The sequence below is a fragment of the Melospiza melodia genome, chromosome 20, assembly GCF_035770615.1.
Source record: "Melospiza melodia melodia isolate bMelMel2 chromosome 20, bMelMel2.pri, whole genome shotgun sequence".
Taxonomy (NCBI): domain Eukaryota; kingdom Metazoa; phylum Chordata; class Aves; order Passeriformes; family Passerellidae; genus Melospiza; species Melospiza melodia.
The window spans coordinates 13051585-13071632 of record NC_086213.1 but is presented as its reverse complement, the minus strand read 5'-3'; the positions used below and the strand labels follow the sequence as shown (position 1 = coordinate 13071632).

General features: G+C 49.2%; 3 protein-coding genes across 6 annotated transcripts; 1 reads left to right on the top strand and 2 right to left on the bottom strand.

Annotated features, from left to right (window-relative positions):
* Positions 1–276: 276 nt before the first annotated feature.
* On the bottom strand, positions 277–3831 carry SNRNP35 (small nuclear ribonucleoprotein U11/U12 subunit 35). Of its 2 annotated transcripts, none has more exons than XM_063173162.1 (2): positions 3720–3831; positions 277–1283 (listed from the first exon to the last, which is right to left on the bottom strand). In XM_063173162.1, exon 2 carries the CDS (start codon positions 1278–1280, stop codon positions 483–485), a length of 798 nt encoding a protein of 265 aa, XP_063029232.1. In that variant the 5' UTR covers positions 1281–1283; positions 3720–3831; the 3' UTR covers positions 277–482. The 2 variants fall into 2 exon arrangements, with proteins under 2 accessions (XP_063029232.1, XP_063029233.1); XM_063173163.1 differs by lacking the exon at positions 3720–3831 and adding an exon at positions 1778–1862.
* On the top strand, positions 1921–6479 carry RILPL2 (Rab interacting lysosomal protein like 2). Of its 2 annotated transcripts, XM_063173164.1 has the most exons (5): positions 1921–2301; positions 3201–3352; positions 5144–5241; positions 5620–5730; positions 6203–6479. In XM_063173164.1, the coding sequence occupies exons 1-5, from the start codon at positions 1945–1947 to the stop codon at positions 6253–6255; spliced, it is 771 nt and encodes a 256-aa protein (XP_063029234.1). In that variant the 5' UTR covers positions 1921–1944; the 3' UTR covers positions 6256–6479. The 2 variants fall into 2 exon arrangements, with proteins under 2 accessions (XP_063029234.1, XP_063029235.1); XM_063173165.1 differs by lacking the exon at positions 5144–5241 and having other exon boundaries at positions 1926–2301.
* KMT5A (lysine methyltransferase 5A) lies at positions 3098–16211 on the bottom strand. Of its 2 annotated transcripts, none has more exons than XM_063173161.1 (8): positions 15605–15797; positions 13418–13574; positions 12394–12607; positions 11631–11715; positions 11226–11285; positions 10567–10757; positions 9704–9840; positions 3098–3829 (listed from the first exon to the last, which is right to left on the bottom strand). In XM_063173161.1, the coding sequence occupies exons 1-8, from the start codon at positions 15758–15760 to the stop codon at positions 3750–3752; spliced, it is 1080 nt and encodes a 359-aa protein (XP_063029231.1). In that variant the 5' UTR covers positions 15761–15797; the 3' UTR covers positions 3098–3749. The 2 variants fall into 2 exon arrangements, with proteins under 2 accessions (XP_063029231.1, XP_063029230.1); XM_063173160.1 differs by lacking the exon at positions 3098–3829 and adding an exon at positions 16008–16211 and having other exon boundaries at positions 7616–9840; positions 15605–15699.
* Positions 16212–20048: the final 3837 nt, after the last annotated feature.

Genomic DNA, 20048 nt, shown 5'->3' with positions numbered 1-20048 from the left:
GCAGAACTAGTTAAGGACACAGTATAAATAAAGGTTCTACCTGTCCCAGTGTCTTCACAAAAATGAAGCCACTTCCCATCAGCTTCTGTTTTGGGGCACAGAAGTTTCAGAAGTTTTTTGCTATTTCCATTCCTGTGTCTCTAGCATGGGACTGTTTCATAACAAATATATGGACACCTGGCACATGGATAACTCCTCATTCAGGCAGCCAAAGGCGTGTGCTCATCTCAGTGGGATGCCAGTACACACGGTGCATTTCTTACAGCACTCACCAGCTCAAAAACATAAATACAAAAGTTTATTTTCTCTAAAGAACAATTCAACACACATCCGAACTGCAGTAGGAACCAAACTACAGAGAGCTGCTGACAGCAGAGTCACAGGCACAAGGTGGCAACACCACAGCTTGTTCTGGGAATGCTGTCACAGCCCCGAGATGCCACAAGGGTCAGTCACACACCCCAAGGACAAGGCACAGTCACCTATCGATGCTTATCATCATCTCTCTGCTTCTTGGTATCTCTGTCCCTGCTCCGGTCCCTATCCCTGTCCTTCCTGTCTCTGTCCTTCCTCTCCCTCCCCCTGTTCCTCTCCTCTTTGGAGTCTCTGTCTCTCTCGCTGTCACCCCAAGCCCAGGACCTCTCCCTTTCTGGCCAGCGTTTGTCCCTGCTCCTCTCGTGGTCCCGGTCCCTGGTTCTCCAGTCCCTTGTTCCCTCACGAGACCAGTTTCTTTTCTCTGATGATCCTTCTCCATAGAAATCATTTTTCACGTTTGGCAAATTGATGGGCTTTCGGAAAGGTCTGTCCCGTCCTCCGAAGCGCAGCTGCCCGGATTCTTTCTTGCCTCCAAACCCACCCCCAAGCCTCCGGGGAATCCATCCTTTGAGAGTTCTTTCCAGTTCAAAGTCCACAAAGATCTCATGTTGGTCGATGACCAGCCTGTTGGCATCTCTGTGGGCCTTCAGCAGCGCGCGCTCCTCTTTGTACTCAATAAACGCATAACCCTTGGAAAATCCCGTGACCAGGTCTCGAACCAGACGGATCTTCCTGATGTCTCCATAGCGGGAAAAAACCTCCTTTAACTTCTCTTCTGTGGTCTGAAGGTTGAGCCTCGCCACGAAGAGGGTGAGGTGAGGATCTCCCGTGACACCCTTGTTGGGTACGTACCGTGCCAGCATGGCCCGCCATATGGCCCGGTCGTGGGGCTCCTCGTCCGTGCCATCGATGCTGCCAGCCTTGAGGGGATCGTACTCCTTCGCTATGGGGGCCCAGTCAGCCATTGTCTGGGGGGGAGAACACAGGCACAGGCTCAAGGCTGGGTCAGAACAGCCTGGGTAAGAATCGCTTCCAGCACCGCTGCACTGTGTTCATCCGAAAATCTCCCAGAGTATGCCACACGAAACTGAACCAGCCGTGTCGCTGTTGTTTGAGGGCACACGCCGGGACAGAGCCGAGTCCCGGAGCCGCATCCTCCCCTGGCCTACCCCGGCCTGAGGGGCCCCGGCCTTGCCCCGCGCCCGGCCGAGGAGGCCCCTCAGCCCCGCTCCCGGCGGGGACGCGGCTCTCCCAGCGGGCAGAGGCCGATCCGCCGGCCCGGAGGAGCCGCAGCCGCTCCCGCCGGGGTCGATCTGAGCCCCTTTCCCCGCTCCCGGAGCCCGCCAGTCCCCCCGTCCCGCTCCCCGAGCGGCCGAGGCGGACGTGGCGCTGCGGAAAGGCCGATGCGTTCACCCGCCTCGGTGCCGGTTCCGGGGCTGCCGGAGAGCCCCCCGTCCCTTACCGGCAGCGGAGCGCGGGCGGTGCCTCCTCAGGGGAAGGGGCAGGGCGGGAAGCGGCGCGAGGCCGCGGCCGCCGCTATGGGGGCGGGAGGGGCCGCTCCGCCCGCGGCCTCGCCGGCAGCGCCGCCCGGCCCCGCTGGGAGGGAGGGAGCGCCGGGGTGCGGCGGGCATGGAGCGGGGCCGGGACGGGGAGGAGGAGCTGGAGGAGGAGGATGAGGATGAGGAGGAGGAGGAGGAGGATGGCGGCCCGGAGAGCGCTCTGGAGAAGAGCCCGTTCCAGCTGACGGCCGCGGATGTGTACGACATCTCCTCCGTGGTGGGCCGGGACCTGCTGCAGCTCCGCGCTGGGCCGCAGCTGCCCGCCGCCCGCGCCCGGCTGCAGTTCAGGATCGTCCGGGTGCTGGAGATGCTGGAGGCGCTGGTGAGCGAGAGCAGCGTGACCGAGGAGCAGCTGCGGCGGGAGCGGGACAGCCTCCGGCGGGAGCTCGAGCAGCTGCGGGCGGCGGCCCGAGGGAGCGACCCGCAGGTGGGTGCGGGACACGGCCGGGGCACACGGGACACGGCTGGGACACGGGGGACTCGGCCGGGCACACAGAACACGGCCGGGGCACACGGGATTCGGTCGGAGCACAAGGGACTCGGTGTGGGCACACGGGACACGGGCTCCTTCCCCAGCACGGGAACACCACGCGCGGGTCGCAGAGCGCACCCAGAACCACACCAGATGGGCCGGTCGATACTTGTGGTCACTTTTGTGTCAGCAGGACGAGTCTCACAAAGTCACTTCCCGTCTTTGGCTATGAAAGCCTTGAAGCTCTTTCCTTTGGGGGTGGTTAGGATCGCAGTGCTGTGGATTCCTCGCTCCAGTTTCACTGCAGTGGCTGACCCAGCAAAGTTGGGTCAGTCACGCACAAAGCTCAGAGTACAAACCTACCGTGTTCAGCTTTTGTACAGCACCGGTCCCATAGAAACAACTGTATGCAAACACTGAGGCTTTGTTACCCCCTGTGAGGGAAATGGATGTCTTGATTACTTCAAAGGTTTTTAATCAAATAAGGCGAGTTCAGGTCTCACCTTTCTTTGACACGGAATTTTGGTGTGGCATTAGATGGCTCAGCCTCACTCGTCATCTGAGAACAATCTGATAAAAGCATCTTCTTGACAACTAAATTGCAAACTCTTTGGGACAGAGACTTTGCTTTTTACTGTGGTCAGAGCTTGTCACAGTTGTGGCCTGTATTTGGCTAAGGGAATATAGTCACTAAGGGAATATAAAAATATGAAGAACTATAATTAACTGCTTGGGAAAATAATAATCAGAATTGTGATGAATTCGTACCAATTTCATATTTATAAAATCCAGATATTTTACTTGCTGAATGCTGAGTTGAGAGGTTACAAGATCCACCCCTGTTTATCTTACAGCCCAGCCTTGGACCAGATCAAATGGTGATAGACCTCACAGACCCCAACCGGCCCCGGTTCACGTTACAGGAGCTCCGGGATGTATTGCAAGAGAGGAACCAGCTGAAAGCTCAGCTTCTGGTGGTGCAAGAGGAGCTACAGTGCTATAAGAGGTAAAGCTTGAAATCAGCAGAGAACTAATAACAAGTACTTCATGAAGCATATCAGTTGAGAGTCTGGAAGGTTTGAGCCCCTAGGTCAGGATAGGCATTGTCCAGATATGTAAGTGACCCCTGTGCTCCCCAGAGCATACAAATGAACAAAGAAAAATGGGGGAACAATGAAGTCTCTATGCAACACGATTTGAAAAGCAAACTCCCTTTTCCTCTGCACAGTTCCCAGCCCATTCCCATCATTGTCCCACTCTCAGCCTACACAGAGTTACTCCCACTCCACATCCAGGCTGGATTTTCCTGCACAGGAATTCATCTGTGCAGTCACAGCAGCTGCACACACAGTGTCTAAAGCCACACTACATACCAAAGAGCACGGGGGGTTTCCAACTCAGCTTCAGTCAAACTTTCCTTCCTCCTGCAGCACAACGCTGGTTGATCTCCGGTCCTTCACTCCCACGGGGGTGAGGCACTGATCTAGAAACAGAATATTGAGCTCTTCCATCATTCATGATAAGCTGTGGAGTTTTTAAGACTGCCAACAGAGGGTTGTGTAAGGCCCTTGAACTGTGCAGAGCAAGTGATTTCAGAGAAGGGTTTGGTCTTTCCTGAAGGGAGAGTCAGTGTGAGTCAGAGTGGGATGTGGGAAGGGTCTTGATCTTGGTGCTACAAATTCATTCACACCAAAGGCTCTCCTTCCCAACCTCTGCTCCCTTTCCTTAGGTTGGATGATAAACTCTTTGGGTCAAGAAATTTCTTCTTAATCTAGACACAAACTGTGTGAGCACATTAGATTTCAGTTGGGATATCTCAGCAGCACCCTCCTGGAAACAGAGAGCCCGCCCTTTGCCTTGTCTGTAACAGGCAGGTTAAGCCAAGAAGTTACACCTAAATCCAAGAATTTACAAACTGCCTGACAGCACTGCTCCAGCTCAGCTGGCTGCTTTGCTGTGCAGCAGTGCAATTGCTTTTTGCTTTGATTTCCCAGCTGTTACACAGTTTAGTACAGACCAAGTTAAAAATGTAACAGTGGGAATGTTTTCAGGTTTTTAGTGATCTGAGTCACAGTGCTGTGCACCAGGAACAGGGCAGGGCTGCTTTTCATGTCGAGTAATTTGTGAGGTTATCTCCTCATACAGTGTTACAGCTTAAGCCAAAACCCATTTCCCTCTAAACAGTCACATAAAATCCTAATTGTAATTGTAGTAAAGAGTAATTGTGCAGGAGAAGAGGATAAATCTATGTTCTAAAAGGCCTTGTACACAGTGGAAATAAGCTCTGCATAACACAAGGTAACAAACATCTCAGAGACTGGCTCAAAGTGACTGGTGGTGTTTGGGGGCTGCATTTTTCATCATGATTTCTGGGTAGAAGTTACCATGCAGATGTTAGAGCTCTGCAGTGTCACCAACAGCTCATTGTCTCATTTATCCAAGAGGAGAGTCTGCCTCAGAATCACCCCGTGCCTGGTGTCACACCAGTTTTTAACTGCTCTGTGTTTTTATTTCCGAGTCCAGTTGAGTGTTGTTTGGCCACTCTTCGCCTGCAGCTACTGCAGTCACAGGCTTTGATCCACTGAGCTCTCCAAATGACTGAGGTCAGCTCAGGACATGCTGTGAAAACACTGAGTGTGCAGGCTGGGAAAATCTCACCCTGTTCCAGGCAGGGAAAACACCCTTTGGTCAAAGCAAAACTGCTGCCTGGAGTAGGTGGTTACAGCTCCTGCAGTGCAGAAACACCAGAATGGCAAAACCTAGAGCTGAGGCAAAGCCTTTCTTCTCTCCTCTGTAGGGTGGAAAGAGGAACAGGCAGCTGCCTTGCAGGGGAGCTGGGAACCTCCCTCCCATCTGTTGCCAGGCCTCGTGTGAGCCTGGGTGGCTGCGCTGGAGGTACCACACATCCACCCCTGCAGAAATTCACCATTTGTGTCTGCACCCTCCTCTCACCCTTGGACTTCTGCACAAATCCAAGTGTGATTACACTTCCCTTTCACCCCATTATGATTTGCCATTTTTTCTCTGTGGAGAAGTCAGCTTATTATTTTTTTAGTGTTCTCATTAAAGCATAACCCTGGCACCATTACATTGCTGTATTTAGGGATAATGATTCATTATTTTCAGCTCAGTACAAGGAAGAGGCTGGGCTGCCATCCCTGTCCTGTGAACACTCATTCACCCATGTCCAGTGAGAGGTTCAACTCATGCACTGTCACACTCTGCACAAAAAATAAACGCACAAAAAATAAACAAAACCATTTCTTTTCCCAGTGGGATCATCTCACAGAAAAGGGACCAAACAGAAGAACTGGAAAAAGCAGCCAGTGGCAGCAGTGCTGGCACCAGAAAGGACAGTGAAGAGAAGACAATCATCAAACGGTTGTAAGTTTGTCTGCAGCTTTTGGGGCAGAATTTGTGAGAATATGGCCCACTCCTTACACAGTGAATCCAGGGTGGATGCTGAACTTTAGCCTAGTTGGCTGGATATTGTTTTCTGCTCTCCATGTAAAGTTAAAAACCTGATAAAGCAATCTCTTCCTGGGGAAAAAGCACTGCACAGGAAAGCCACCTCCACCCAGGCAAGCAGGGAGTCACTTTCTTCCTAGGAAAAACAAGATTCCTGAGCAAAATGATTCAATGCTTTCCTCCCCTGCCAGCCCCTCAGGGCCGTGCTGTGGGAGCACCCCAGCTGGCCCCAGGCTTTGCCTACATTGTACACAAAACCCACAAGCTCAGGGTCTATCCCTAAAGTCCCCCAAAATAGCACAGTGACAGGGCCAGCCCCCTGCCTGTTCCTTGTTTTCCAGTTCTACATTATTGTTTTCTTTCTGCTATTGATTTCTCTCTTTTTTAGGTTTTCTTTTAAACATGGAAAATGAGCATCCTCAAGGACTTTGCTGCTGGTGAGAATGGCACTGCTGAGCCTCAGAGGCGTTGGGAAAGACAATGATTGGAAGCAGCAGCATCACTCCTACTGTAGAGAATGAGCAATCTCATTAAAATCACGTTGTATAATATTCTTTCAGAATAGATTTTACTCTGCTTTTTCAGAAACTGTTTGAAACAGACACTTTTTGTATTTCTTACTGTCAGACGTTATCCACATGTAGAAAATAAAATGTTTGTATAAAGTTGGGGTTTATTCTTACTAAGAGTCTGTGATGATCTGTACTACAGCATACTTATCCTGTCCAGCTATCAAAACATTCAGCCCAAATGATTTTGTAAGAGGAAGATAACAGAGACCTGCCATTCACAAGTGGTTGTTTGGGGGTGAGATGAACAGTGAGGAAAGCACAGCAAAGCAAGAAAAGCTGCTGCAATTGGGCTCTGCCCACATGAAGGGCTGAGGTGCAGGAACAGATGCACCAAACCTTTCATTTCTGACAGCTGAAGTCTCCTGTGGTAGAGAGTTGTGTTTTGCATAAGCTCTGTTCTTTCAATCACCTGCCACAAGCTGTGTATTGGCCCCAGTAATGAGATTTAGCACCAGTGGAAGCATATAGGGCAAACAGAGGAGTGGGGAAAGAAGCTTGAAAGACACCAATTAGGTTCTCCATTTAGAAAGGTAGAATATCCAGAGCAGAAGTCTGAACAGACATAAAAGAAGCAGTGACAGGTATCAAACTGTGATCTTACTCTCTTCAGAAATAAAAGCAGCCTCTGAAGTCTTTTGATTCCCTCTCCTACTCTGACAGCATGAAGAATGTAGGGCACATCACACATCTGCTCAGCTGCACGTGTGGATGTGGCTGAGCACAAGGCCGAGCTGCAGCCTCCCTCAGAGGTCAGGAACAACTCTCTGTTAGCAAGGCCACACCACAGCTGCTTCAGCCAGGGCACAGAACCACTGCAGTCCTTCTGCCATCTTCAAAATATCAATAAGCCTTGGCCATGGCCTCGTTGTGTATTTTCTAGAGCATGGCAGCAGGGAAGGCAGTTACTGCACGGCCTGAGCAGAGGATTTGTGCACAGAAAAATGAAACAAGAAACAATCAATGAGCAACAGCCAGGATGCACCTCTGAGCTTAAGATCTGAATTCCATCCTCTTCCATGGTTTATCCAGGGATGTATTTTCCAATCTCCTTCAAAAAAGCAGTTTAGCTCCCAACCCAAGGGTGTCTTTCCCTGTGACACTTTGTTAGAAGATGAAGCCTTTCTGTGAGGCACAGAGATAAACACCCAAATGTCACATTCCTGTGAGAAGTACACTGAGGTAGAGCTCTAGATCTCTGTATGTGTTCCTAGAAAAGCAAAGGATACAGATGCAGTGCAACACGAGCTTTATTTCCATCCTCCAACGCAGTGCTACTCAATTACCAGTTAAGCTTTCAGAGAAGACATTTTCTTTTTGTGTAAAACAAGGGAGATCTTTCCCCTTTCTTGTTTACAAAAGTGATGCTGAAGTACAGAGGTTTTAAGCTATTCAACCTGATAGAGAACACGTAGATGTTTAAATAAAATTAAAAAAATTTATTCCAATTTTGACTTAAGGGAAGTGCTCTAGTTTAACAGGACACTTTACACATAGCTGAGGTCTCTGTTACTGAGACCAGAGAAAAATCAGTGCCAACTCAGACAAGTTGGCCAACGAGGCTTACCTGAAACTCAGTACATGTAATGGAACAGGTCTCCAGTTAATTCTTCAGAAATGGGAAAACACCCAGGCTTGCTCTGACGAGTTTGCCTTGTGTGAAGCAGTAAATAATATAAAGCATTTAATAGCTAGTGATTTTCACAGCTTTCTTTCAAAATGCTCATAAAACTGCAATGGAGACAGGTAGTATAGCAGCTGTTTCATCAATAATAAATATATTCTTTATTTTACAGAGACATTGTCTTCAAGTTTTTAATTTAAAAAATACATCACTAAGCCATCTCTCTTGCTGCTGGAGCACACAACCAGATGTTGTTGCTATCTGACCTATCACATAGGCAAGCATAAGATTGTCTAGAGGGCATTCAGCTGGAACAGCAGCAGCCTTCAAGACATGAGGAATAGAAGACATTAACAGAGCCACAGATCCCTTGCTGACATCTTCCAGCAGCAAGCGTGGCTGATGGCTCACAGCCATTTTCATCTACACACATGCCAAGCCTGCCTTGGCAATAATTCCAACTGGTAAGAATTCCTCTTTAACATAAAGGACCTGCATTGTATTGCCTGCCTATATCCCAGATTTGGCTCTCCAACAGAAACATCCAAACATCCACGAGATGCCAAGAGCTCGACTCCCATGTGAGACAGTGGGACCAGACTGTGCTGGACAGACCTACAGGACCAGGCAATAAGGAATCTGCTTTCTTCACTGCATGAACTCCATCACTACAGTTTGAAGCTGCATATGAAGATGACTCCTATTTTTGGAACCACTATGCTCTACTTCAAGCATTCACAGTAAATAAATAGCTTCTGATGTGGCTAATTAGCATAGGAAGGTAATATAAAAAACTTTTGGAGAGAGTTTTTACTTCTTTAAAATCCTCTGGGAGACACCTCCAAGAATCAGCCATCGACTATAAAAAAGGTACCTTCTCAAAGTTTAGAAAATAAGTAAATGTCAAACATTAATTCTCACTGTGAAGTTCTATCTTCACAGCTGTAATCAGTATCAAGCCAGTCTATCAGAATTTATCCTCATTTGGCTGGGAAGAATTTCTCCAAAGGAAGCAGTCAATCTGACCATCCTTTTCCCTCAGTGCCAGTGCATTTGAAGTTCATTGCCAACAGAATGTATGACACAGGAGAAACTGGATTCCTACCACAAATTATTTGAGAATGACAGCAGCATCCATCTAAGAGAAGCCTGTCAGCACTGGGCTGTGAAAAGCAGTCTGACAGGCAGTCAAGCCACTGGATGACCAAGTCAGAGTACAGCAGTACTTCTGTCATAAAGCCAAGCTCAGCACCCCAAAGTGGGGTGTGAGATTTCCTTGCAAAAGCAGAAGCACAACCCCAGTGATTAAATTTCTGTGCAAGTCTTTCACTGCTCAAGTGGCACTGGTCACTACTATGCAGAAGCATTCGAATTGTAAGAAGGGTTTTCCTTTTATGATATAAAAGTTTTGGCAATCTAAGATCAATTATTCAAGCCTGCCTGGAAAACTGTAATAGGTATTTAAATACTGCAAAGCAAAAAGGCAGTTTTTTAAGGAGCTTGGAAGACCATAAGCCATCCTCTAAGAAAGCTGAGGGAAGTGAGGGCAGAAAAAAAAAATGCACTGACTCCTTGTAGAACACTCAGTCCAAAACTAAAAACCCCAAAACAAGGAAGATGAGTTAGTGTTTCAGCCACGGGTGAGCTTCAATGGAAGCTTTGCTTCTGTCTCCATAGTCGTACAACAGTTCTTCACCTGCCTTAATGTCCCTGGAAGCGATGAGGATGAGATGAGGCACGCCATCGATGTCGTGCAGCTTGGTCTGACAATTGCCACACTTGCTGTGATTAATGAGCCTTCCCAGACGATTCGTTTCTTTCGTAGCATCGACACTGAAAGAGCAAGAACAGAACGTGGGATTGTGCCTGGGACTGGGGCAGCTTGTGGGCAAAGCCCAAAGAGCAAATCACACAAAGAAGGAGGAATCCACACGAGTCTTGAAAAATTAAGGAGAACCAGAACATTATCATGTTACATTATAGAACAATCATGATTAAATAGGCAGCCATAATATGGCAAGGCAGGGAAACAGAAACAACTCTGGGAGATTTTTAAGTTAGTACAAAACCCAGAAAATGAAATCTTTGGACTGTTTGAGCTGCCTGTTTCCTGGAATAGCGGAAAGATGTGAAAAAAGTCATAAAGCTTGGGCTGAACTGGGTGTCAGAGACTAGAGCAACAAGGACACCCAGTCAAAGTTGGAAGAAATGTTTCTCTTCCAGGAAGTCTGTCCATCCTGCTTTCCAAACCAACTCCTTGCAACTCAGATAAAGGTGTCCATTTTACAAGAGGATGAATTTAGGCAGAAGACCACTGCAGAACTCCAAGCCTCATCCAAGCAGAGCAACTCTCCACATAGCTTGTGCTGTACTTCAAAGAAGGGCTGTGAGTCACCTGCCATTCTGCATAGCCCAGATGTATAGGAGGCTCTCACACCATGGATCAGTGCTCCAAAAGATTTCATAATTCACAGTTCCCATTAAAACAAAAAATTTTCATGAAAACAAGGGAAGAATTAGCAGCATTCAAAGCCTCTATCAATAGAAACTTAAGCTTACCAGTAGGTTTTGCTGAGGTACTGGAAATAGTACATGTAGCAGCCTGTGGATGGGTCTTGAGCATACACAGCCTCTCGTTTCTTGGCATCAGTGATCTCGATGAGATCCCCGTGATACTCAACCACAAATTCTCCTCGATTAAAATGTTTAGTAGCAATTACTCCTCTCCCTTTGCCATCAATATAATCAATCTGTTGAGTTGAAAAGAAAACACTTTCTCATTTCCCAGCTGATTTACATCATTGCAGATATGCTGATTACTAGGAAATGATTTGTCATTAAAAAACTGCTGCAAAAGGGAATTTGTGTGTGCTGCAGACAAAGCTGTAGAGGCACAGTGCATGGCACTGTGGAAGAAATGCAGGATGAGTTTGGGACACTCTGAGTTACTGGGTAGCTGGACACAAAGTCTTCCAATGAAAGAACTTAGGACTGTATTTGTGTAAAGACCTTAAAGCCCCCTCAGTATTTATAACTGAGGCTGCACAGACATATCCTTCAGAGACCAACAAAATGAAGAATTGTGTGTTCCAGTTTTCCTGCATTTTCAGAGAATTGCAGGGTCCTGAGACTGAGTTCTGCTGTCTGTTTAAATAGATTAACATCAAGATACTGTGTAATAAACAGTACATGACTACTTAGATTGGCACTGCAGTTACCTTCATTCCTTCTTCCTTCCCACTTGTAATCAGCTCATCTATTTTCCTCCTTTCCTCAGTCTGCAGAATAAACAAGAACAAACAAAACCACAATATTGTTGATAGCTTTTGTAGCTTCTTCTAGAGCTGGAAGGAAACTACCCACCAATGACACCCATTGTTCCAAACCATCTCATATTTCCAGCAAACTGAACAGCAGAAAGATTTCTGCCTCCCCCAATACATAAACATCTAGATTCTGCTCTAAACTGGATCAGCATTTCCAAATTTTAATCATGTTCTTAACAATACTTAAAGTGCACAACTTTATTTGCATTTGGAATGGAAAGCATAGTTACACACTTCCCCAAATTGTCAGCTAATCAGACACATTATAAGTTATGTCATTTTAATAAGAAGCACTACCTCCAATTCAGATTTGCTCTTCCTGGAACTTCTTCTAACAGGGTAATAATCTGTTACTTTTCGGTTTGGTGTTCTTCCTTGTGTTCTGAGGAGGAAGAAAGAGAGAACACACCCACACATTTCAGACTGTTTGTTAAATTACACTGTTAGAGCAAAGGTATGTGCAAGAATGTTTTATTTGAGCTTGGTAAGTTGAAAGGTGATCAATATGAATCAGTGTTTTTTATCAGTACTCTCAGCTTTAAGCCACAGCTGCATCCCTTTTCTTCCCCACACTAATTCCATTGCTCCAGTACTAATTCTTGAACAATACAAGTGAGATGTCGTTAGAAATCAACTGAAGGTCACATTGCAAGTCTGGGGCCCCCTGTGTGCCTTGCCAGAAGGCACTCGAAAATTTAGGTCATGAAAACTGCTTGGCAAGGAATTCATTAATGTTAGGTCACATTACTCTGATACCAAGAGAAAGGGTATCAGCTCAGCCAGGAAGCCTCCAACTGTTCTGTTTCTGACAAGATACATTCCCATTTGTCCACAGGAAAGTAGGTCTTAATGGCTCATTAATTTCTTTTTTTTCACAGGTGACCAGCAAATGTTTCACTTCTGATAGAACAATAGATCATTAATAGAAGCATTAACCTTGCTTTGAAGACAAACAAGTCCTCTGCAAAATAGGTACTTAGATGGTGTTTTAGGGTTTTTAAAGTGTGATATTCTTAAGAAAACAAAGAGCTGTCCTTTCACAATTCCACAAATCACTTACTTTTTCCTCGATCCTCGTTTTGCTTTAACCATCTTCTTCTGAGCTGGCTTTGCATTGGCCTCCTCAGCACAGTCTGCAGGCAGGGGAGTCCTCTGGCTTTCCACAGTTTCTTGGTTTTGATCAGAGGGCACTGAAGGATTGCACACACCTTCCTTATCCTTCTGCTCTTCTGCTTTCACAGCACCTTCAACTATTTTGCCACCATTCTTTTTTCCTGGTGACAAGGAAATCGAGTAAGGCTCTGAACTTAGGGCCAACTATACATGAGTGCTTTAAATGAATTCCAGGGGTTCAGAGCTCTGTCAAATGACAGAAAGGACAGCAGTGACCCTGCACTGCTGGGCCCAGCAGCTGCAGATGTTGGTACCAAGTGGCCAATGCCACCCAGGATAAATCCATGGGAGCTAAAGAGCAGCACTGACAAGAAATCTACACTCCCCACAACCAACATTTACTTCTTTTTGCATCCTACCCCAATACAACCACATCCTCCTCCTCAGACAACTGACTCAGAGGGAGGTGAGAGTGGTTTAAAGCTCAATAAGGTTTTTATGTGGAGTAAATCATCAGGTTTAACAGTCCCATCTGCTGAGACAGATGTTTGAGGCTCACTGGAGAAAAGAAGCACAGCTGCAAGGCCTCAGCAGTGGGACAAGCTAAAGCCACCTTCACTTCCTTGTCAAAACTGGGGAGCCAAATCAGGAACTAAAGGCCCCACGTTTCCAGAAAGCCTGACAGTCCCTGCATCAAATGGGACTGAGAATACCTGCTTGTAAAAATGTTTGATCAAAGTGCTTTGACAAATGACCAAGGCTGTTAAATGCACCTTTAAACACAAGCCAGATGGGATTTCTTCCCCTTCATAAACTTACAGAACACTCCCACTTCTAGTCACTGTGAACCTGGCACTCAGCATCCACAATTTGGGCTCCTCCTCACTGCTTTTATTTCTTGATGAAAATGTCAGAACTGGGGGCAGTGGGAGCACATGCACCAAGAGAAGCAATCCCAAGCTCAATCTTACCAGCTCCTTTCCTGTAGGTTTCCTTTAGTGTCTTGCCCTGACATTTCACCTCGTGATACATGACCGAGTTCTCCTCTTGAAGCGGGGGGCGAGCACCAGGAGCTTTGTTGGGATTCAGGTAGCTGTAGATTTTGGATTGACCAACAAACACATTCTCCTAAAACAGACCCACACAAACAACCAGTTCAGCACAGAGATTCCAGGAACCTCAAGTTGGCAGCCACAACAGTCTGCAGCAAGCAGGGCTGACAGGTGACTCTGCTGATGGAATTACACTGTTTGAAGCATCACCCTCACTGAGGTTGTGATTTTTAAGTGAAAACATAACAGTGCTGAGCACTCTGAGAATTAACTAATAAAATACAGCAGGATGGGGTAGTCAGAGCTAACTCCAGCCTCCACCCTTGTGCTTCACAGTATGAACTTGGTGCTAAAAAAAACCCCAAGCCTGAGCTCCTGGGGAGGAAGGCAGCCTCAAAGAGCACAAGCCAAAAAAAATATGAATAGTGAAGCAAAAACTGCCCAGGCCCAGTACAGAGCTCTCAGCCAGAGAGGTCTGAGCTACCCAGCTACTCTCAGGAGGTGTCAAATGTTGTTGCAGCAAATTATATGCTCAACTGAGCAGCCCAGGAATCAGTTTTACAGCCTGCCTTGAGTGACACCTCTCAGCAAATGGGAGATAAACAGTGCAATATTTTATCCATTTTATGACACAAAAATAAAGTGTAAATGTTGTTTATGGCAAAAAGGGCCATTAAAGAGTCTATGCAAAGCCCAGTCAGGAAAATGGCAAAGCCCTCTGGCATGGCCAGACACCACAGAGCCCAGGGTTTGTTCCCTGGCTCAGGCCCCAAGATGCCAACAGGGAGCAGTGTCAAATTCAGCAAAGATTAGTGGAGTCCTGTCACCTTTGCTTTCACAGCCTCCTGCCACCTGGCTGTGCTTCCCTGTGCAGGGCATGTCAGGCACATTCCAACCCTGAAATCTCAGTGTCTGGACAAACAGATGCAGCTTGGGCAGAATGAGTTTTGCTTGGCTATAGTTTGACTCAACCAAAAGCACTTTTCAGACATTGCATGCCAGTTAAAACAACAAAAATATGCATCCATTTTCGTAGAAAAGCAAGGAACAAAGGGTCCCAATAGTTAAAAAAAGATAGCTCAAATATAGCTGACTAAACAAATACCTCAGCATTTCAGTCACAGACACTGAAAAAGTAAACAAAGTAGACAATAGAACAGATAGGATAATTTTAATAATTAACGTGGTCATGAATAACAAACTTCCTATGTACATAATTCACACAAAATCATACCAGTTAAAGGCTCAAATCTTAGTCCACAAATAAACTACTAAAGTCTGAGATTACAATGGAACAGCCTCAGAAAAAGCAAATCAGACGGACACTCCCTGACCTCCGATATTTCTGAAAGGCCCATGAAAGACAAAACTTGCTTATTGAAAACCCAGGGCTTCAAAGCATGAAATACAACGAAAACACTCAGTTTTAACAAATACAAGCAATGAACCCTGAGCTTTAAAGTCCTCAAGATTTAGTAAGAAGTTTAAATACGGGCATTTTGGGAGAAAGCCCAAAGCAGTGAACTGCAGTCCACCTGCCAGCTGAGCCTTCAGGCTTTGAATACACCATGAACAGGAAATTAAGAACTCTTTTTCCAGCACAGCTTCCTCCCCTTCATTCCCAGCTCCCTGCCTGCTGCGCTCTTGGCGCTGCCGATATGCCGCTGCCACGTCTTTGTCTGTGCCAGGCTTGAGAGCCCGGAGAGCAGAGATTTTCTCAGCGCAGCAGAACACACGAAAGGCTGGCTGCAGAGGGGCTCCGGGAGTTAATGCAATAGCCACAACTATTCCCATTGGGAGTTAAAGGCAAAGAGACAGCTCCGGCCAGCTGCCTGTGACAGAACTACAGGACGGGGAAGATGGCACGGAGAGAATGCCGAGCTTAGTGCCTGTCTGCGGAAGGGCACAGGGAAACGCGGAAAGAGTCCGACTGCACTTAAAGTTAACGGATTTCTGAATGATTTGAGGGGCTCCCGAAGGGCCGGGCCCCGCGGCTCCCCGGGACAGCCCGCACGCCGGCTCGCCCGCACCGGGGGGAAGCGGAGGGCACGGCAGACCCCGGAGCCGCCCGCCCGCTCCGCCCGCCCAGGCCCGGGCACTGCTTACCCCGCCGGCCCGGGGGCGGCTCGGGCCCTTCCTCTCGGCGCTCTCGGGGCTTGCCTTCTCCGCGCCGCCCGCCCTGGTCTTGGGCATGTTCCTCCCTAGGAGCAACGGGGGAAGATCGGCGCCTGAGCCATGTCCGGCGCTGCCGCCCGCGGTCATCGCCCGGCCGCCGCGGCCTGCGCCATGTTTAAAGGGCTGGATGCGGCAGGGCGAGCCGCGGCGGCCCAGCCCCTTCCCGGCGAGCTGCGCACACCGCGCGGGGGAGGAGTCCCGCCGGCCCCGGCTCCCCGCACCTCCCAGGAGGAGCTTCCGCGCCGCGGAGATGCCCCGCGCCGAGCGGGCCCAGCCCCGCCGGCCCCGCCGCGCCCCGGCCCCGCTCCGCTCGTGCCCGCTCCGCCCCGCGCACCTCCGGCCATGGCGGCGGCAGCGGCCGCCCCGCGCCCCGGAGCCCCCGCGCCGGGCGGCCCCGACTGTCCCCGCGGAGTCCCCGGCGCCGCCAACCGCTCCGCAGGGAGACGCCGCGTTACCCTCGGCAACCCCATTGGTTTAACCTCCTGCCAATCAGCGCGCTCAGGCCTCTGACTGGCGCGACCCGCCATTACCCGCCCTCCCCCTGTCACACCGCGGTGACCGCGGCTCCCGGGAACAGGGTTTAAATGTGCGTTCCCTGGGCGCTGATTGGTCCGTGCCGAGGGCAAGCAGCGCTCTGATTGGCGGCCCGGCAGGGAAGGCCCCTCCCCCGGCCGGGCCGCGCCACGTGGGTGGGAGCGCGCGGCGGCGGCAGCGGGACCCTCGGGCCGCGCGAGCCCGCGGAGCGCCGGCGGTACCGGGCCTGCCCGCTGGGCCCGTGCACCGGCACCTCCCAGCGCCGCCTCCCTCCCGCACCCTCCGCAGGGCACACGGCCCCCGCCGCCTCGCAGCAGGGATTTGGGGGACTCCTAATCCTGGCGGGATTGTAAAACTGCTCTGTGCAATTATTAGACTGATTTACGCGATGTTTAGCTTAGATCTCCTTGGCTGAAGTTTAAGTCTATTAGTTCCATCTTCCAAGCTTGCCTGGAGAGCAGGTAATGCTCCAGCATTGCACTACAGCATCAAAGACCTTATGTAAATCCCCGTTCCATAATAAGGGCAGCTAAAATATTACAAAGCCAGATGACAGAGCCATCATTATCACCAGGAGAGCTGGAACTGCCTTCAGCATCGATTCCCTGGTCAGAAGCTGCCAACAGGATTAGTACATAGGCTTTGAAATTGGGAAAGCACGATGGCAAAGAGTTACACAGCAATGACTCAAAGCACGCATGGATCAGGGATGTGGATGGATACCACGCGGGTGCCTTGCTGGAAGTCGGGAATTGCCACACAGGACTTTGGTGCTCCACGATAAGCAGAACCCTTACACTGAGCAATGACTCCTGATTCCTGTCTGTGCTACCCCTCCTGCAGCGAGGCCACCTGAGCGTGCTCAGGACCTGCTCTCAGCACTTGCTCTGGCCCAAGCCCTGTCACCACTGGGGTGGCTTCCCTTCCCACCCAGGCTTATCTGCAGCCTCAGGCTGCTCCTTGTCTCTGGGCATTCCCACAGTGCATAAACAGCCAGTAACAGGAAAAAAACCTTCTCATCTTAAGCAAGAACTCGGGCCTTGCCCTTTCCGAGCTGTCCCACAGCAGCTGGGGGCTCACAGGGCAGGAATTCAGTGTGACTGCAGAGTCTCAGGAGGCAGTACGGCATTCCAGGCCACCCCCTCCCCTTCCTGTGACAGCTCTGCACTCAGGCACTTTGGGAGAAGACAGAACAAACCCAGCTCTGACATTTGTTAAATCTGGGTCTTCCATCACCAGGCACATGCTTTTTACAGAGAAGCAACCAAAACACCGTGGGTATTTCCCTGTAAACTCAAAGCTGCAGCCAGCTGACATCCTGTCCATGAACATCCGCGGTGTTCTTCCATCAAGGCAGGTACTCCAAGCTCTCTGCAAAAGCACCAGAGCAGACACTGCTCTGATTTTTCCACCCCAGTTTGCACTGTACTTATCACCCAGCTGGGAAAAAAAGATCTTCATAAATTACTAAGATGATTTCCTTCTTGCAATAGTAGGGAGCACTCTTCCTAATGTCTTGGGAAAGCTCTGGAAACGCCTGAGTGGTTTTGCTCAGCTGTTGGGGGTTGTATATTTTAGATAATTATTTTATATATGTATATTAAGCAAAGGAACTGAGTTGGCACCGAAGTCGTGCGGGCCACCAGTAGAGGGCAAAGGAAGCCAAGGAATTATCTTTCCCAGAGCAACAAAGAAAACAGCGTCATCTCTAAGTGGCCGCTGCTCCCGGCGCGGTGGGATCACACCGTGAATTAGCAAAACACGCCGGCTTCACCCCTCAGCTGGCTGCGAACACGAGCCAGGGATGAGGAGAAGTTAAAACGCTCAAGGCTCGGGCCCAAAGGAGCGCGGCTGGGACTCGGGACACGCAGCAGCAGCAGCAGCAGCAGCAGATGCAGAGAGCGCTGGCGGCTCCCGGACCCAGGGGAGCGGGGCCGCTCCCGCTGGAAGCAGCGCTGAAACCCAGTGACCCAAATATCGCCTCCCGTAGTGCCGCATGAGCGGCCCCCGCGAGCACCACGTTTGACTGCGGAAATGTGAAATTGTTTCGTGGGGGAAGGGAGGGAAGGGCGAGCGAGGCGTTGATTCGCTCAGAAAGGGAAGAAAACGTTCAAGGTAAATCTCTCCGGTCTAGATGAACGCTTCATCCAGTTAAAAAAAAAAAAAAATCTTATATTTGAATTCATGGTTTCATTTTCTGTCCAATATACCAAGGAGATGCTTGTGAAATGTTCCCACCTGAGAGCAAGTTCTCAGACAGCACCTGTCATATTTGCAATTTGCAAAATAAATGACAGCATTTATACAAATTTCTCGCTCACAAGATGAAATCCCTACAATTTGTGTTTCAGCCACTAGAAATCAAGTGAAAACAATCCCTGAGGGTAACTGCTGAGTATTACATTAAGCAACATCATTTTATAAAGTCACAGAGTAAAATGCCAGTAGGTGCTAACTGCATTTCATAGATTATAAATTATAATTATATTCAGAATTGTATCTACCAATGATAAAAACATCTCTGACTAGAAAGTGCAATGAGCTCTGTGAATTACATGCCAAAATTCTATGGAAACGGAGTCCTGCAGACAAATGTGCCTGTGCTAATTCCACGCCAATGGAAAGCAGCATTTCCACCAGTGAGATTACTCACCTATTGCAGTCGAGGATGATCAAAACGCTGACAGGTAACTCCCTTTTCAACTCAAGACATCAAAACCCTGCCTCTCCTGTCACGATTGTAAAGTTCGATTCAGCACATGTGAGCTGTACTTCATCATGCCTTCATCTGAAGTGTGCAGAGAGCAATAACCAAGATAAAAGCTGCCATTTAAATTGTTCTTCTGGTCTCTGGCCTCACTTCTGTCATCTTTCTCTCCATCTGAAGCATCACTGATTAATCTGAATTACTTAAGTCAGTTTAATTAACGTTGCTTTGTCTTTAAATAGTTTAGCCTTAATCTGTCTAATCCTTTATTGGTTATATTAATCCCTGTTAAATTTGTCTAATCATAAAATAAGCAAACTTGCATAAGATTGAATGAGTAATACTGAACATTTGAAGGTATTTCATGATTGCTCACATTTCATTTATGTCTGGCTCAATTCTGTGTGAAAGTTCTTACAAATGTTCATGTTTTTACACAACTGGGAAATTATTTTATTGGAAGATTGTCTCTTTTAACAAGTCTTCTCAGTCTAGGGGACTCCAGCTCTAAAAAAAATGTCTCCAAATGTGAAACCAGCATGAGGGGTCTCCAGATTTTAACTCACTCTTTGCAGCACCAAGTTTCACATTAGCAGCTCGTACAAAATTCGCAAGGGAAAACTCATCTGGCAGCACCCCAGGGAGCGCAGCAGTGATTTCCCCCCGCATTCTCCTGGGGGGGTCCTGTGCAGGAGCTCTGCAGAGCCGCGGTGCCGTGAGGGGGCGGAGGTGGCGGAGTCCTCAGGGCGGGGGGCACCGACCGCACCGGGGAGGCGCCAACCGCGGAGGGACGGGACGGGACCAGGGGCCGCCTGAAGTGAGACGCGTTCAGCAGCGGGAGCACGGGCGGGGATGAGCTCAGATTCCAGCATTTCCCCTCACGCCGCAGCCCCCGGGGCCCGGCCCGGCCCGGTCCCGCCGCTCCGGGGCCGCTCCCGACAACGCCGCCTCAGGCGGGGGCGCGCGCACGGCGCCTCCCCCCCCTCCCCCCCGCCCCGTGATGCAGCGAGAAACGCGAGATCTCGCGAGAGCTCCGCCGCGCTGCCGAGTTCTCGCCGGCGGCCGCCATCTTGCGGGAGCCTGGGTCACGTGACCGCCAGCAGCCGCTCGCCTCCGCCTTCCCCTCCCCCCACC

What these genes read in the sequence shown, in the direction of transcription:
- SNRNP35 (XM_063173162.1), bottom strand. Translation starts at nt 1,280, where the DNA reads ATGGCTGACTGGGCCCCCATAGCGAAGGAGTACGATCCCCTCAAGGCT.
- RILPL2 (XM_063173164.1), top strand. Translation starts at nt 1,945, where the DNA reads ATGGAGCGGGGCCGGGACGGGGAGGAGGAGCTGGAGGAGGAGGATGAG. An exon ending in CCCGAGGGAGCGACCCGCAG is followed by an intron (nt 2,302 to 3,200) that starts GTGGGTGCGGGA and finishes TTTATCTTACAG; the next exon opens with CCCAGCCTTGGACCAGATCA. An exon ending in GAGCTACAGTGCTATAAGAG is followed by an intron (nt 3,353 to 5,143) that starts GTAAAGCTTGAA and finishes TCTCCTCTGTAG; the next exon opens with GGTGGAAAGAGGAACAGGCA.
- KMT5A (XM_063173160.1), bottom strand. Translation starts at nt 16,200, where the DNA reads ATGGCGGGTCGCGCCAGTCAGAGGCCTGAGCGCGCTGATTGGCAGGAG. An exon ending in GCCGCCCCCGGGCCGGCGGG is followed by an intron (nt 13,575 to 15,604) that starts GTAAGCAGTGCC and finishes GGTCTGTTTTAG; the next exon opens with GAGAATGTGTTTGTTGGTCA. An exon ending in AACCTACAGGAAAGGAGCTG is followed by an intron (nt 12,608 to 13,417) that starts GTAAGATTGAGC and finishes CCTTGTCACCAG; the next exon opens with GAAAAAAGAATGGTGGCAAA.